Source organism: Crocodylus porosus, unplaced genomic scaffold (assembly GCF_001723895.1).
Source record: "Crocodylus porosus isolate Cpor-Errol unplaced genomic scaffold, CroPor_comp1, whole genome shotgun sequence".
Lineage (NCBI taxonomy): Eukaryota > Metazoa > Chordata > Crocodylia > Crocodylidae > Crocodylus > Crocodylus porosus.
The window spans coordinates 10,947,322-10,963,738 of NW_017728917.1; the positions used below are offsets into that span (position 1 = coordinate 10,947,322).

At 47.2% G+C, this 16,417-nt stretch overlaps 1 protein-coding gene across 4 annotated transcripts in view; it reads right to left on the reverse strand.

The window, feature by feature from the left end:
• The window catches only part of LOC109311193 (monocarboxylate transporter 2-like), a 47,208-nt gene that overhangs the window by 14,935 nt on the left and 15,856 nt on the right, over positions 1 to 16,417 (reverse strand). The window contains exons 1-2 of one of the 4 annotated variants that reach the window (XM_019536688.1): positions 14,986 to 15,016; positions 12,976 to 13,235 (exon numbers count right to left, since the gene is read on the reverse strand). The exons of 2 other annotated variants lie outside the window; for them this stretch is intronic. In XM_019536688.1, coding sequence (XP_019392233.1) covers positions 12,976 to 13,192 — 217 coding nt within the window. In that variant the 5' untranslated portion in view covers positions 13,193 to 13,235; positions 14,986 to 15,016. Of the gene's footprint in view, positions 1 to 12,975; positions 13,236 to 14,985; positions 15,017 to 16,417 lie in introns of those variants that run through there. One more of the 4 variants, XM_019536687.1, reaches the window with a different exon arrangement.

The window sequence follows — 16,417 nt, forward strand, 5'->3', positions numbered from 1 at the left end:
CTAGCAGGCGGTAGCCAAGCAACGTTATAACCGAACATTGCGCGACTTTAAACGAGTATGTTCTCTAATAGATCGGCGACGTAATAACGACACAACGTTAACCGGGATGACGTTAAGCGAGGAGTACCTGGACAGCTTTGCTCAGGGCAAAGGCTCTAGGAAAGGGTGAAGCTGCCATTTACAAATGACTAAGTGTGCATGAAAGGAGAAAAGAGACCACGTGCTACCCTACAGAGATGGGGCACACGAACGGTGGGCTCGGCTCACGTGCCCAGGCTACCTTACTTACGGATACCTGCCCAGCTGGAAAAAAAGAGAGCTGTTGCTGTCTGCCTTGCTAAATCGGCCTGAATTTCGGCAGGTTTGAAATAATGGCAGGGCTGAAACAAGCTTGTGTGATTTTTGCCTCTTAATTAATAGAGCTAGGTGAGGAGAGGGCAAGAGAAACAGCTGGCAGAGCTCTCCTGTAGCCTCGGAAAGCTGCTGCTGCTGCCTGGCCGCGACCTTGCAGCGCTGGCAAAGCGAGCGCTGACAGGTTCCCTGAAAGGTCTCCGAAGCGGGGAGGAAGCCTCCAAGGTCCTGCCAGCAGCTGTTGAGTGCGTCACCAACACGGCGCGCGGCTTTCGACAGACAAACACACCTGAGATCTCTCATGATGAGCCCAGAGCTCTGCAAAGCGTTCTCGCCTGGTGTCTCCGAATGAGGAAATAAGAGATCAAACTGAAGGCTGGAGCCCCTCGCTGCTACAAAACACATCCCCAATGTTTCACTGCCTGACGCAGGGAACAGGTGTCAGGATTTTCAGCAAGGCGGATTCTGCTGATGGAAATGATGGCTTCCCCTCTCCCCCCTCAACACACACACACCTTTCAAAGCGATGCAGCGAATTACACAACCCACAAAGCCCCTTCCTCCTAATGAACTTGCAGGCTCTGCAAATATCATCAATCACCCGTCACCTGGGAAAAGGAGGGAGACAGTAGAGGACGTTTGGAGACATGGGGGATGATTCCCATCTGTCTGCTGCAGGAGTTACCCAGGGTAAGTCCATCTTGTTCCATGGAGCTACCACCCCAGTTCATCCATGCAGATCTGAGAGGGGAACCAGGTCCATCTACTACACCATCTACATTTCAGACCAGCTACAACATTTGTTGTAGGAACTATCTTATGCAAGCATGAAACCGTGATTAGTGCTAGTGGACTGGATTTGGACAGTTCACCGCACGCCACAACCTGTAGCACACAGACAATGTCAACTCTTATACTGGGATAACTTCTCCCAATCAGTGAATTATTCTTGAAAGAGCCAGGGGTAAAACTCTTAACACAAGTGAGATTTATCTGTCCGAGTCCATCCTGAGACAGCCATTCCCTAAATGTATGGAGATTATTACTGTCAGGTATCCAGGTTGTAGCCATATTGGTCTAGAGGCAAAAGGGATCAGGACTCGTGGTAGAGGTAATATCTTTTATTAAACCAACTAAGATTTTTGCAAAAATCTAGTTTGTCTAATAAAATATATCACCTCTACCATGAGTCCTGATGCCTTTTGTAGATTATTATTGGTACTCACCGTTCTACCATCCCATGGAAAGCAGTGGTAGTAGCTGCCTACTGTGTGAACTACCCCCGGGGAGCTGCACCTGTCTCTCCAAATCTCAATCTAATTGATATCACAATGCACACTCGATGTAAATTATATTGGGGGGTGTGCTCCTCCAAGTAGGCCCATGGAGATTTGTAAGATCTAGTGCATATACCTAAGTGGAAGCTCAGCGACAAAGCTCTGCTTTGCATCCTGCTGCAGGGGTTGCGCACGTTTGCGTTGGTATGCACACATGCAGGCATGCACATGCACACATGCATGTAGATGGAATATCCCATCCAGCAAAAACCTGCAAAACACTGTAAAATGCTGCACTCTGCCCACATAAATCACTCCGGTTTAGTGCCTGTCTCGTTTAAAAACCTCAATTTCCCGGCCCCTATGGCAGATTCCCATTCCTTGTGTGCCGCTACATGAAAGGCCATGTCAAAAAATCAGATTTCAGTGGCAGGCAAAACACAGTCACTTGCCTGTGGGAAGTAACCCAGGTGGCGTCTCATTTGTTACGGTGTCCAATTATTTTTCACCTTGAGCTTTTGAGTTTGCTGAGGAAGGAAGGGCCCTTCTGGGAAGCCAACGTGGAAGAACTCGGCAACACAGACTCGCCCTCCCCTGCTCGAATGCCAGGCCACCATGTCACGTCTTCAATCACCCCCGAGTTTTGAACCGTGATCCAGGCAAGCAGATCCCCATTACAGCACAGAACTGGGATTTCATGGGAACACCTGTGGCTACACGCACTCACTGGTGCAAGCACAACATGGAAAACCAGACCACATTTTTAAGGCATTTGTTTTCTCATAACACAACGGCGAGCCCTGCACAAGACACACAACTCTTTCACTGCCCCAGGCAGATGTTTGCAGTGGTAAACCCTGGTACAATTCTCAGCCAGCATACTATTCAAAGGTATTTTAGATCTCACACACATCAAAGAGCAACTCACAAAGACACTCTCACGGACCCAAAGGAACAGACTTCCACCTTCAGCTTCCTCGGTGCAAAAATGAAGCTTATTTTTCCTACCTGTGGGGACTTTTTACCATCTTCAATTTTCCCTGAGCCTGAGGAAAGGTGCGTGTGCCCACAAACTTGCAGAAAAAGATAGGTTTTTTGCAATGTTCTTAGTTTGTCTAATAAAAGATATCATCTCTAAACCAGGAGTTCTAGATCTCTCTCACACATTTTAGTTACTTTTTTAAAAGGGTTTTTCCCTCCCTAACCACAGTGACAGAAATATTTCCATACTCATTTTTAAAGACAAGTGTGAAAGGGACATTTGGACTAAAATAATCCTCTGCAGAGTTTCTGAACCAAACGGCGAAGAGCAGAGCTCGTGACTGAGATGCAGGAAGTGAAACTGCTCGTAACGCTCCGGCTATTAACGTTTAAATACGTTTCGCACTCAGCGGGACCGAGTCCTCGTTGGTGTAACACCCCTGCAATCATCCTATTGGGAAGGGCACGTGATCTGCAATATTGAGTATAAGAATAACAGACCATTACTAGGGAAAATTATTTATATTAGGAAAAGAGAGCCTATTGTTACCCTTGAAGCAAAGGAATGATAGGAGCAGCTCGGCAATTTCCTCTGTAATAATCTCCTTCCCTCCATGCAATCACCACGCTGCCTTTGGCCTTGTAATTTATCCACTAGGGTCCTGGACTAATGTACCAGAGCAGCCTTCTCATTATGCCTTAAACAAATGCTTACTCATCAGCTCGTGTCCCGCACAATTAATATTCTGCTAGAGCATATGAAGGCATCGAGTCAGATCCTCAGCTGGACGAAACCAGCGGCCCTCTTCAGCTGTCACTACAGCCTGGCCAATTCACACCAGCTGAGAACGCAGGTAGTGAAGTAGCAATGGTCAGACCATGTTGCACGCTGCCAAACAGCAAGAGCTCGGGGGATGGAGGTGTGCCAAAAGGAGGGAACTGCGAAGACGCACATCTGATTTTAATTGCCATTATAACACAGCGACGCAGCAGTAGCGCTACTGCATGACACGGAGGCGCCATGGTCCAGCACGCGTCTCCGAAGCCCAGGCGCGGAAAGGTAGTACTCTGAACCATTTCCACGCCTCGTCCCCAATGCCAGGAGATCTCAGATCACATCCTGCTTGTGGCCGCGGCAAACTAGATTTCGTCGTGCACATTTGTAAAGGGGCCTCGTCCACATGGTGAAGACGCTACAGAATTCGGCGCATTCAAAGGAGACGTGGGACCAAATTAGCTACGATGTTGGGAGAAGATGGGTCAGTAGAGATTTGGGAAAGTCCTAACAGATCCCACAGCTTCTGGTTGACCGGGCCAGTTTGCAACCCCTGGATGACAGAGCTGCTATAAATGCACAAAGCCACAGGGACTGGTTGCAAATACACAAAGCCAGAGACTGCACTGCCTTTAAACATTACTTTTGGAAACTAGAACCTACTGCAGTGACTTGCCTGTGACTATTAAGGGTTAACAGATATTCCTTTGCTTTCCTCCTCCTAGTTCATATTAATCTTTATTTTTGTTAAGTCTATCACAACTCTATTACTCCTGTCCAGTGACCTTGCTCGCTGCACTGAAGGACAAAATGATAGAGCTGTGTGACGAAGCCCACGAACACAGAAATATTTCACTGGAATCTGTCGGGCCATGATTGCCATTAACTAGAATGGGGCTATTTACAAAATAAAAAATATTAGTGTGCATGCGGTGACCTTGCAGGACTTGAGTGCTCTGCAGAAGTGTACAAACTTACTAGGTGCCAAAATAAAATAATTAAGCACGTGGAACTGGTGCCATAATCCACCATTAAAATGAAGCTCCCTAGCAGGGGGCCACGAGCTTGTGAGAAGGCTTGTTTTAATGAACCTAAGAGGCAAGGGTCTTAACTCATGGTGCAGCTCCCAACCTGGGCAGGTGAAAGGATAGGACGTGATAAAGAGCCTGTCCTCCAGGTTGGGAGCCCCAAAACCTGTCTGCATAAAAAATAAGCTATGCAAAATGAACCTGGTAGCTACCATAGCCAAGGGCAAGAGAGGCCAGAGTGATGAGGCCTTACTTGTCCCTCTATAACTTCGACAGTGCAGGGATTATATTGAAAGCATGAGATAGTAGGGATTCACATGGCAAATTGTGATCGCAGCTTCTGATCTTTGCTGCTGTTGTGCATTGGCTTCACTTCCAGGCCTGGGAGTCATCTCAGTGGACTCAGTGGATGCATGTGAAATAAAGCAGATGTATTTTGCAAGAAGAGGGGCTGCAGATCCCTGGAATAAATCTGCAACAGCCCAACAAGGCCAAGATTGAGTTAGTACAACATGGAAAAAAAATGAGGAGCCATGAAACAGGCTGAATGATCTGAGCCTTTGCTGATCATGCACATCATGATGCCCCTTTTGTACTTGTTGCAGCCATTTATACTCCTAGCAGCACAACAGAAAGTAGCTACGAACTACTGGATTGAATTGTTCAAGTCAGGTATAGACTTTCACTCTCAGGAACAATCCTTCCTGTGTTGCTTTAACAGATGCTATGTAAAGAGGTTACAAGTTCTGGGAGAAAGTTTCTCTGGATTTTTTTTTTCAGATCAATGGAGAGGATTCTCCAGAATTGGAACTTTTCCTTTTTTATCTGATCTCAAACTGATAAATAATTAACAGCAACTGTTATAAGCACTGCCTCGTTCCAGGACAAGCAACAGTCAGAAATGCATCCTAAATTTTGTTTGAGGGTTTTCAAAAGCTGGTTAGTATTTGCTTATCTTTTCGAAGCATACATTTCCCCAAATGGTACTATGGGTATAGAAACTCTTTTGAGGAGGAGGACTCGTCACGCAGGTATCCGGCCAATGTGAGAGGAAATGGTGATAGCACCCATGCAGTGCGGGAAGTGTCTGGTTGATGCTTGGGTTTGGTGGGGTGGAGCGAAGAGCAAAGTCCACTGGTTCCTAAGAGGCCATGCACCTGCCAAAGAGTCAGCAGTGCCCCTGCTCACCCTGCACGCTAACGCCCGCGCCGTGTCCATAGCACCGGGACTGAGAGGAGATGTACATCATCAGCACAGATGATTTCTGTTGTGCTGGGGTTCAACATGCCCCTATAAAAGTAAAATAAAGGCAGATTCCCATATAAATATAATGGAAGCAGGAACATTTTCACTTCCACAATGGAAATTTATAATAGCCATTCTTTCTTTCTGTCTTCTTGGGTTTATTGTACCTCATCCTGCAAGACTGCAAAGAGAAAACTCTCATTGTCACTTAGTGATCTTTACTCACAAGCCTTTAAAGTTGCTCCATGCAGCCAGAAACCCAGCAATCACACCGGTAGGGAGAAACAGAATTGCCTCATCATAAATTCCAGCAACTTGCTTTACTGCCCATTTTATGCCGGCATTACTGTTTTCTGCCATTTAGCCGGGGTGAAGAACCTCAGGCATAAGATGCATTACGACTTCTGCAATGTACAAGGCCAGGTCACCGGCTGGCATATCACGATAGGTCCGCTGTCCTCAATGGAGTTATGGCAATTTAAACCATCAGAAGACTCTGCTGATCAGGCAATAGGGACATCTTCATCATGAACTCTACCTGGTGACCACTTGTGACGATGCAATACTACATGGACATACTATCACACTTGCCCGAAACAAAGTGCAAGTCCTAACCCAGCGCGTGCTAACGTTGAGCCTCGAGAGGCCTGGTGGCTGCACATACTAACACATATATTGCACACATACAGATGACCCGGTCTGGGCACGTAAGACAGTTATACAGGTAAAGTTAAAATTAGTTCAGTGCCTCAGTGCAAATCACAGCAGGATCGAAAACGGACAGGCTGCTGCCACCCTGGGTAGCAGCAAGCAAGAGCATAGGTGCAAGTGAGTAGCGTGACTCCTTGGACTACTGTGGGTACCTTGGCATAAACTGTAGGCAAATGTCTTACATCAGTATAGTTTTACCCGATTTTTCCCAACGGAAAGCCACCCTGGATGCGACTTAGCTGCATGTGTCATGTGTCCAGGGCCTCAGAGCATTTGAAGGGAAAGCAAAAGTAGGAGCACTGTGCAGCACAAGCTTCAGGTCAGGGCTGACAGTGCTGCTGTTTGTGCAGTGTGCCTCAAAACTGTGGCCCCCAAGGTCTCGTGGGTACTTCTTCATTGGAGAAAGGCTAAGGACATCATCCTGGCAGACATACGCCCTTGCGCAGGCATTAGGCAGTCAGCAGCAGGTCTTATCCATTGCTCTTTGGCAGAAGCTACAACCATTGAGGCACCAAATGTTTGAACTCGGTCTGGCCTTTGGATTCTGTCTCAATGGTCTAAAGCGGGGGTTGGTTCTGGGCAGCCTCCGCTCCTCCGTACTCTTGCCTAGGCATATGCATCCGAAGTCCTGGTGTAATGTTTGCATGAAATCCGAAAATCAGCTTACTCCTGACACCGAATAAAATCCAGACAGAGATAGTTGTGTGGGGTAAGTCGTGGCGACTGAAAGCCTCCCCTTGTGCAAAGGGTCATGTGGAGGAAATGAGAGACAGCGTGCCGAGGGTGTCTGCAAATACAAGCCAGTACTGGCCAGAACATCGGGGTTGTCCCTTTGACAAGCACGTAGTGGTGGATCCTCACCTGATGTACATCGTCAAGCCCAAGTTGACAGCTCCGTTTTTTTGACTCCGCCACATTCAGAAACTCCTTGTAAAGCAATAACTTTGTGCAGTTATGCTACCACTTTCATGAGCATCCGCACGTGGATGGGAAGTGGCTCCATTCAACCATCAAGGACTTCCAACCCCCACCCTTTCCAATCTGTTATGCAACTCTGACAGGAATCATATGCAAAAAACCTGTGTTTTAGCTTCCACTGTGTAAATAGGAGACCTGGTTGAATGCCAGAAAGAGAGCTGTACAACCCCTCAGTGAACTGAAGTGAATAAAGAAAGCTTTCAATTGAGATAGCTGGATACCAGATAAACGCGTTCAGCCCTCGGTTCTTTCGCAGCATGGCTCGCTTTGAGCGGACCTGCACGTGGGGCTGCCCTGGAGGTGGTACAGGGCTCCCTAGCTCCAGGTGAAGAACAAATAAGGATTGTGGCTTTATTCACTGGTAACAAGTCAACTGTTCACACGTAAAACTATTTGCTCCTCACAACTCTCTATAAAGCATGACTTACACACAAAGGGCACGTCTACACGGCATTTACTGCACATTAAATATAGCAAGTTTTTAGGCAGCCGTTAAAGCACAGTAACACTGTGTGTGGACTGCACAGCAAGGTATCTACATGTGTGTTACTGTGCAGTAACTAATCGGGTGTAAATGTGATACCTGTATGATGCACATCTACAAGGGCAGCCGTTAAAGCACAGTAACGCTGTGTGTGGACTGACTTGGAACTAAAATTAGTCCCAAGTCTGTCCACACATACAGTGTTACTACACAGTAAGGCATCTACACATGCATTACTGTGCAGTAACTAATTGGGCGTAAATTTGATACCTGCATGATACAGCTATCAAATTTATGCCCAAGTTGGCATTAAGTCACCATATTTACTGTGCAGTACAGGCATGTGCGTGTGGACACGTGCCCGTACTGTGCAATAATTTTCAGTTACTGCGCAGTAAAAGCGCACATGTAGACACAACCAAACAGCACTTAACATGAAAGCTGGCTAGGTAATACCAGTTAATTCCGTTTCCTAATAGTTAAGACAGGTTTATGCCAGTAAACTCCTTGTTTATTTTGAACCGCTCTGCCGGATGGTGCCACATCAAATCACTCAAATATAGGCACACTCCAGTAAGCATCCAAACATCACAGATGTGTCACAAGTGTCACGAATGTGAAAAAATGTCACAAGTGTCACGAATGTGAAAAACATTAAAGGTAGCTTGATTTTCAGAAAAGGCTGAGCAGCCCCTCTCTGAAAATTAGGCCCTTTCAAAACTGTCTCAAATTGGATGCCTAAATGCACTGCAAACACAAAATTCTGAATTTTGCCTTTTTTGTACTCTTCTTGTGACATAGGAAAGACAGAAAAAATCCTGAAGATCAGCTGTACAATTACAGTCAGCAGAGCCATGGATGTCAGGAAACTGAAGCCACCAGCTGACCTCTTGGTCACTAGACACTGTCCTGGAAAACCCTGGCAAAGACTGCCGCTGTGCCTTGCCGTTCTGCCAAAGGAGAGCTCTTTACACATATTACTGTGTCTCGGCTTAAGTCAACCACCCCGGATGACTCAAAAAGAGCTTACAGGGCCGTATTGTGGAAAGATATTAAAGACCCATTAGTCTTGGTTTAAAAACTAAACAAATGTTTGGAGGTAGTTACATCTGCTTTACATCTCCCCACAATGTACATGATGGTGGTACTAAGCTCTGAGACGTGCATTTCTGCAAGCTACCTTTGGTTTCATTCAAGTTCTTATCCCATGCCCACCATTGCAGTACCTGGGCAACTTTCTTATTTTTAAATCAAAGTTTGGAAATAGTTTCAAGGGAGGGATATTTTTATTGCTCAAAAAAAAATGATAAACTCTAATATCATCCATCAGCATTATGGAGAGAGGACCTAAACTGTAGAGTACAGATCTGAATCCAGACCTTGCTTCTCTGAGGTCCACAGAGCTCTGGCTTGGCCTGCTCACAACTTCTAAGCCAGCCCAACAGCTGGATCCGAGGTCTCTTTCCTTCCATCGGGTGGTTGCAAAGGTTTTGCAGTTCAAATTTCTGATCACATTTTTTCATCAGAAATTCAGCTGACAAAGCAGTGGGTTAATGTTTGTGAAGATTACCCTCTGCTCTACTCTAGCACCCAGAAAATGCTGCATGCTTATTTTATCTCAAATGTTTTAAAAAAAAAAAAACTACAGAAGAGCTAGAACTGATGTCAAACTGCTCATCGAGCTGACTTGCAAAGAAAATCAGGTTTTACTGGCTCCCTGATAATCATGACAGCTGCTTTAGTGGAACAAAACTTCAGAAATTCATAAGGAATGGGTACCCCCGGTTCCTTTAATGAGATCTTCCAAGCCACTCAAGCTGTTTATGTCAGCCAGCGCTGGTGTTAAATGCCCAGTCAATCACATTAGATGTGTTAAATACACTCATGGGCAAGTGCCTTTCAAGGGCTTGATGTTGTGTAAACTCCCACTGCTACCTTGTCTGCAGTCACTAAGCAACTTGGCATCTCAGGAAAGCTGAGTGGATTGAACCAGCTCAAGGGAGGATCAAACAAGCATAAATCCAATGCAGGAACGGAGACGAGGAGAGGGGACGAGTGAATGCACTTAATTTGAGAGACTGAACGGTGAAAGGGTGTCTGATTATATAGCTGTCTCTGAAGATGGAGCCGCTATGGGTTTTACTCCTGCTCCTTATTAATGTTTGCCAGTCTAACTCTGGGCACTCACTCAACAGGTCTCTATTTTCTGGACTGTGGAATTAACCTACAAAGCATGTTCCTGAAATTGCTCCGCGGGACTGCCAGTGACCTTTCCTCCGCGCGCAGACCTCACTAGCTGCCATCAACCTACCGTGCCCATTAGCCCACTCGTGTCACTGAACAAACTGGCCGGTGAAAAGGGGTCACACCACAACCTGGGCCAGCTGAGCTACCTCCATCAAGCAAAGTTGCATGCGGTTCTGCCGACTGAGCCCCGCACAGAGCAGAGGCCCTAGACTGGCCATTAGTCCTGGATCCAGGGCAGAAAAGCACTGCTAGTCTGAAAAACCACTGACTGGGTCACGGTCACATCCTGGATGCCACTGGAGCTGGGAGCAAAAGGAATCAAAACTCATGAAGATTTCATTTTTTAAAAAATCAGCTAAAATTTGGAGTCTTCTGAGCTAGGAGTGTATTCTTTACCCTCTCTCACAGGCACAGCTTTCCTGGATTTTTTGGGCTCTGGTGTTTGTTTCTAGCAAAGACAATCAACTTGTCCTTTGCGATTCCCATCTTACCCCTCTTTCCCGAGCATCATTTCTAACGTGGTTTTAGCAACAGTCCTCCCCAACAGCCAGAGCATCTCTGTGGTGGAAACCACCCAAAAGCAGCCAGGAAGCCAGCTTCCAAGCAGCACAAAGCATTCGCTTCTAACTCCCGAGGGTTATAACTTGTAAGGTATCCGCGGGAGTCCAGGGGGTATGGGTCAAAGCAAGAGAGTAATCAGAATGGACTGATTTGAAAGCAGCGTGTCAGCTACTGAACCAAAACTGTTAATAGATCATAATCCTGTTTGGCTCCCTCCCTGGCTTCATTTGGTCTTTTTGACTGCACACTCTTTAAAGCAGAGACCACCTATCTAAGACTGTACAAGGGGGGCTCAACCCTATTGTAACAGAAATAACTCTACAACTCTGCTTGGAGTCCTGCAGTGCTGAGCTCCAGGGAACCGATCCATTGAAGGCTATGGAAAATCTTCCCCTGATTTCACTGGGCTCTCACTTCAGCACGAAAGGGGAACAATATAAGGCCTAGAGCATCCCTAACGTGGACGTGTATTGACATTTAACCTTTCTCCCATCACCCCACTGGGTGGGGGGGAACTGTTTAATTTAAAAGAATAAACTAAGACCATTTCTGGAGCAGATTTCAGCGCCATCAAAGCATAAGGAACACCTGTAATTGCCCTTCCAGGTCCGCTCACTTGCTCCTTCCTGGATTTAATCAAAGGCAAAGCCAGATCTCTTCACAGCCAAAAGTAACAGCTAACACATACTCTCTGCTTTGTAAGGTGCCTCTAATTTAAAAGCCTGCCTCAGCAAGCAATCAGCTGGCAGTCACGTGACAGCTTCAGTTATTACTTGGCCCCAGCGTCTTCTTTGGTTGAGCAAAATGAATGATTTGGTATTTAGCCAATCCCTCCTCTTAGAAAGACTTCCAGTGCCCACTGAAGCCAATGGAAAGATTCCCATCTTTGGACACTGAATCAAAACCTTAAGACACCTAGCAATGCTCCTCAAAGACACTGCATGTTGATGCTGTACAGGTGAAGTTTCTGCATCACAGCCCTCTCGGTTGGATGACGATACCTTCCTGGGCTAAAACAAGGCAAAGGATTCCCAGCACACTGTCAATATGGACAACCCACGCTCCCTGCACTAGGATGGGAGCTGAAAGTTTGCAATAGCTCCCCTTGAGTAAAATTAGGAACTAGGGACATATTGACCGTGGCGCTCACTAATGGCCAGACGTGCTGTAAAGCAGGCTCAGGAGCTAAAGAAATCATGGAGTCGAGCTGGCTGCTTCAGTGGTGCTTGTAGAAGCAAACAGAAAACCATCCCAGCTTGATGTACGCAGCAAGGCAGGGGCAAGGGCAAACAACGGTGTTGCAATAAAATGACACGCACAACAGCACGCGCATGGAAGAACAGCTGCGTGTCAGGCCAGTGAAGTCAGCAGTTAGTGAGAGTCACTCAGCTGTCCAACAGGTTCAAGGCTGCGCTGAGCAAGCACCTGAAACACCCCCCGCCCCCCAATTTCCCCACCCTCTCTCAGCTAAACCATCAGGCAGGTCAGCCCCATGCAGGCAACCCCGGTCCTGCCTGCAGCCCCTACTTCCTACACCAAGGTTCGAGTGCCACCTGCATCTCCTATTCGTTTGGATATTTTTCAGCACTGCCAGGAGCATTTCCCCTCCATGCTGCTTGAGCTCAAAGCTCAAGTCTAAACCAGAGATTTTGGAGCGTGGATGGGACTTCAGGGCGAAGCTTGAGTCGCCCTGCAAGCTAACACTACAGTGGAGATAACAGCCGTTAGTCTGGTGAGAGTCAAAGTCACTCAACCGAAACCCCGCTAAGGCAATCACTCAACTCAAGCAGATACGCAGCCAATACAGCTTAGCTTACAACCAGGGACGAAATAGCACAGCGTCTTTTGGAAAAAAATGGAGAGCACAATTTTCAGAAGCATCTTAAGCACCCAAGCACCAAGTCCAAGTGACTTAGATACTTCAGAGTCCGACTGAAAGTCAATGGCACTTAGGCAGAGAAGTGCCTACGGGACAGGTTTTCCAAGATACATGCAGAAAGGCTCCTGGTGGGATTTTCAGACGTGTTAAAGAGTTTAAGTGGCTGATACCCACTGAAATTATATATGAAAGCACCAGGCACATTTCTTATTAGGCAGGCATTACCTACTGTTTTGAAAATGGGATTTCGGCTCTTGGTCATGTAAGTGCTGTGAAATTTTTACCCACCAGGCTTCTTAAACAGTCTTTGGAAAACAGGATATTTCCTCCTCTGCCCCCCACTTTCTAAGCATGGCTTACTCAGGTTGAATAACACCTGCATTTTAAACACAAGCACCAGGGATTTGTGCTTCACTTTCCTTTCACAGCAGACTCCAACATGCTGGGGATTTACTCACCTCCTCCATAGGTGGCGGCCAACATAATTGAAGACACCCAGGCAACCTCACTGTATGATGTGCCAAAGAAATCCTGGATTTCTTTGAAGAAGATGGCTAAGGCTTTAGGAAAAGCATATGAAAATCCAATAGAAATGAATGCTCCAAATAACACTGCCCATCCCCAGCCCCCATCTGGAGGGGTGGAGGCAAGACCCGTGCTTGCTGGAGACGACATGGCCAAGCTAAGTTAAGGCCCACCAAATTCTTGTCTGGAAGCCCTGAAAAACAAAGTGCACAAACACAGTCAGCCCAAGGGAAAGGCCCTCAGTCTTGCTCTCTTCAAGGTAAAGAGCTGCAAAACTGGCAAGTACAACAGGAGACTCAACAGAAAATTCAGATTTTAAAAAACACGTGGTTCCTCTTTAAACTTCATTTGTGCAGTGAATAATAGCTCATTCTTAAGTTATTAATGCTTTTCATACAGCCTGCCCTAGTCATTTTTTATACAAGTGATGAGATATGGAGGATAATTTTTTTCTTTTTGGCTGGTGCTCAAGGATGAGAGGCCGAATCGTGTCCTTTCCCACGTCTCTGGTGAGTTTGCACAGGGAGGCTAAGGAAACAAATGGTTCTGCATGTAACACTCAACTCTGCTTTCTCTGTCCTGGAGTTGTGTCACTTTGTACTTCAAAAGATAAACCAGCACTCCCAGGCTACATGTGCAGCCAGCCAGCAATGGCTGTGCACCCAGATTAACACAGGCATACATGCCAGCATTTGTCACGCACACAGACTATACACCAACCGGGTATGCATCTGACATACAGACTCCACACAAAGCCCCCCCTACACAGTACACGAACTGTACAGGAGAGCCAAGCAGATGGCAGCATGCGTGTTGGACTCCATGTCTGCCCTCTATGCCCAGTGCTCGAAAGTTCACGCGCATGTGGTGCATGCACCAGCATCCCAACACATGTTCGCACAGACTGAACGCAAGACACGCAGCAGACAATGGCTCACATGCACAAAACACACACATGGTATGCACACACATGCATGCATAACACGAGACGCAGGCTGCATGCAGCATACAGGAATGTGGGAAACAACCCAGACAGCCCTCATCACACACACACGGGCTCAGAGCCAGGCTGTGCCGTAACTAGACAGACATGCGTGCGCACTTAAGGCGCACCCCCATGAGCCTTGTACACATGCTAGATAACCATGGGGCATGTACACAGAGCAGGGACTCTGCACAACTTACCCGAGGAGCATACATAGCACATGGTGCACTCCTGTGGCTGCCATAGAGACAGATGATGAATGCTCTCACACACACACACACACACACACAAATGCAAACACACATGCATGTGTATACACCCATACGCATGTACACACATGCACATGAGTACACAGATGTACACATACATGTGCATCCACATGTGCATGCATGCGTACGCATGTCTGTACGTGTACATATACATAAAAATACACACGCACACACCTGTACACATACACGTACATGCACTCACCTGCACACATACATATACCCAAGCATGTGGACACATACACATACACACACCTGTACATATACGTGCACATGCACACACCTGCACACATACATACACACAAGCATGTGCACGCATACACACGTACCCATGCACACACACATGTACATGCATGCACCTGCACATACACACGCACTCACCTACACACATACATACACACAAGCATGTGCACGCATACACATGTACCCATGGGCTCACCTGCACACACACATACACACAACCATGTGCATGCATCCACATAGAAATGCACACACCTGTACACATACAGAGGCACAAGCATGGGAACGCATACACAGGTACACATACATACAAATACACACACCCGCACGCACACACTTGTACACACGCGCTCACCTGCACACCTACACCCACCCAAGCATGCGCATGCACACGTACACACACGTGCAGCTATGTGCAGACGTCTGCACACGCACGGAGGGCCGCCGCCTACCTGCGGGCTGAGCGCGGCTCCGACCCGGCTGCGGGGCCGGACTCTGCTCCGGCCCGGCGCGGGAGGGAGGGAGGTGCAACCCGGCCCTGCCCTGCCCGGGGAGGCGGCTGCAAGGCGGCCACATGTTGCATGGGTTGATCCGCACAAGGGCCTCGCTCCTCCTCTGCCCGGGCAGGAGCAGCCCCGCTTCCCCCTCGCCCCGGGCCCGGGCTGGGGGCTCTCCCACCCGCTCGGGAAGCAAAGGAGGCTTCCTCGCTTGTTTAGACCCATGGCATTTCTGCAGGGGGTGCAAGCAAGAAGGGAGCCTGGGGGTGGAATCAAGCTGGCAAAACTTCTGACAGCTTTCCCCTCCCACCCCCCAAAAACGCACAAAGAACAAGGGCCAAGGGCCAAGACAATTTTCCTGCTCTGCTTTAGCTTTCAGGGCTCCAGTTGCCTCTTCCATCAGGTTCTGGCTGCAAGTTGTGTAAGCTGGCAGAACAGAGCCCTCGCCATCTGCTCTTAGTCAGAAGTATAGTATAGTATAGTAGTATGATTTTTATAAGTGGCATGTCATTTTGCTGTACACTGTTTTGGTGAAAACCGTTAATAAACTACTAGTACTACCGCCACCACGCAGAAAAAGGGTTCGGAACTACGAAAAGGTCTTCACATGAAATGGGAAATGGCCAACGACAAAATCCAATCCAACTTTTCCATGCCTAAATATTTCCCAGGGGAAAAAAAAGAAATGTTCTTTCTGAAACAAAAATCTGATCCTTTGAAAGTTTTTCAGACCAAAGTTTGCCACAAAACTCTGGAGATTTTCAAGTTTCCATTTCCATTTTTGGTTTCTCCTTTTATCCTTTCTTGCTCTCTCATGTGACAGAATGGATTACTCCTTCAGGTGCCCTTTGTAACTTTTCAAAACTTCAACTTTTGAACAGCAGAGAGTTGCCAGAGTGCAAAATGGCAAATCATTTCTTCTGCTTCATATACGGATTTTACCTGGTTTAACGTTTCAAAACCCACCAGACTTCTCAGGCAGAGATCAGAGGAAGCACGGGCATCCCTGGGATTTAAAGGAACACTGAGCGCGTAGCAAGACCTAGCATCAGATAAATAGAGTGATTTCAGGGACTGCTGGGTGCATCTACATGAGACGCAGTAGCCTAATAACACCGTGCAGCAGCATACCAGGCAAAAATCTTGCTAATATGCTACTGCACACTTAACATCTCATGTAGCCTAAGATTATTGCAAAGTAAACACCACTAAAAATCAGCTCTAGTGCACAGGAGTGCAGGTATCACCCTCCTCCCCTCCCCCCCCCCCCCAGGTGGGACTGGATACTGGCCACCACTGTCCTGAAACCCTGTAAGTAGGTAGGCTTCAGGTACTGGGTTGAAGGGGAGACAGAGCTGAACGCCGGCAGGGTCATCAATATATAAAC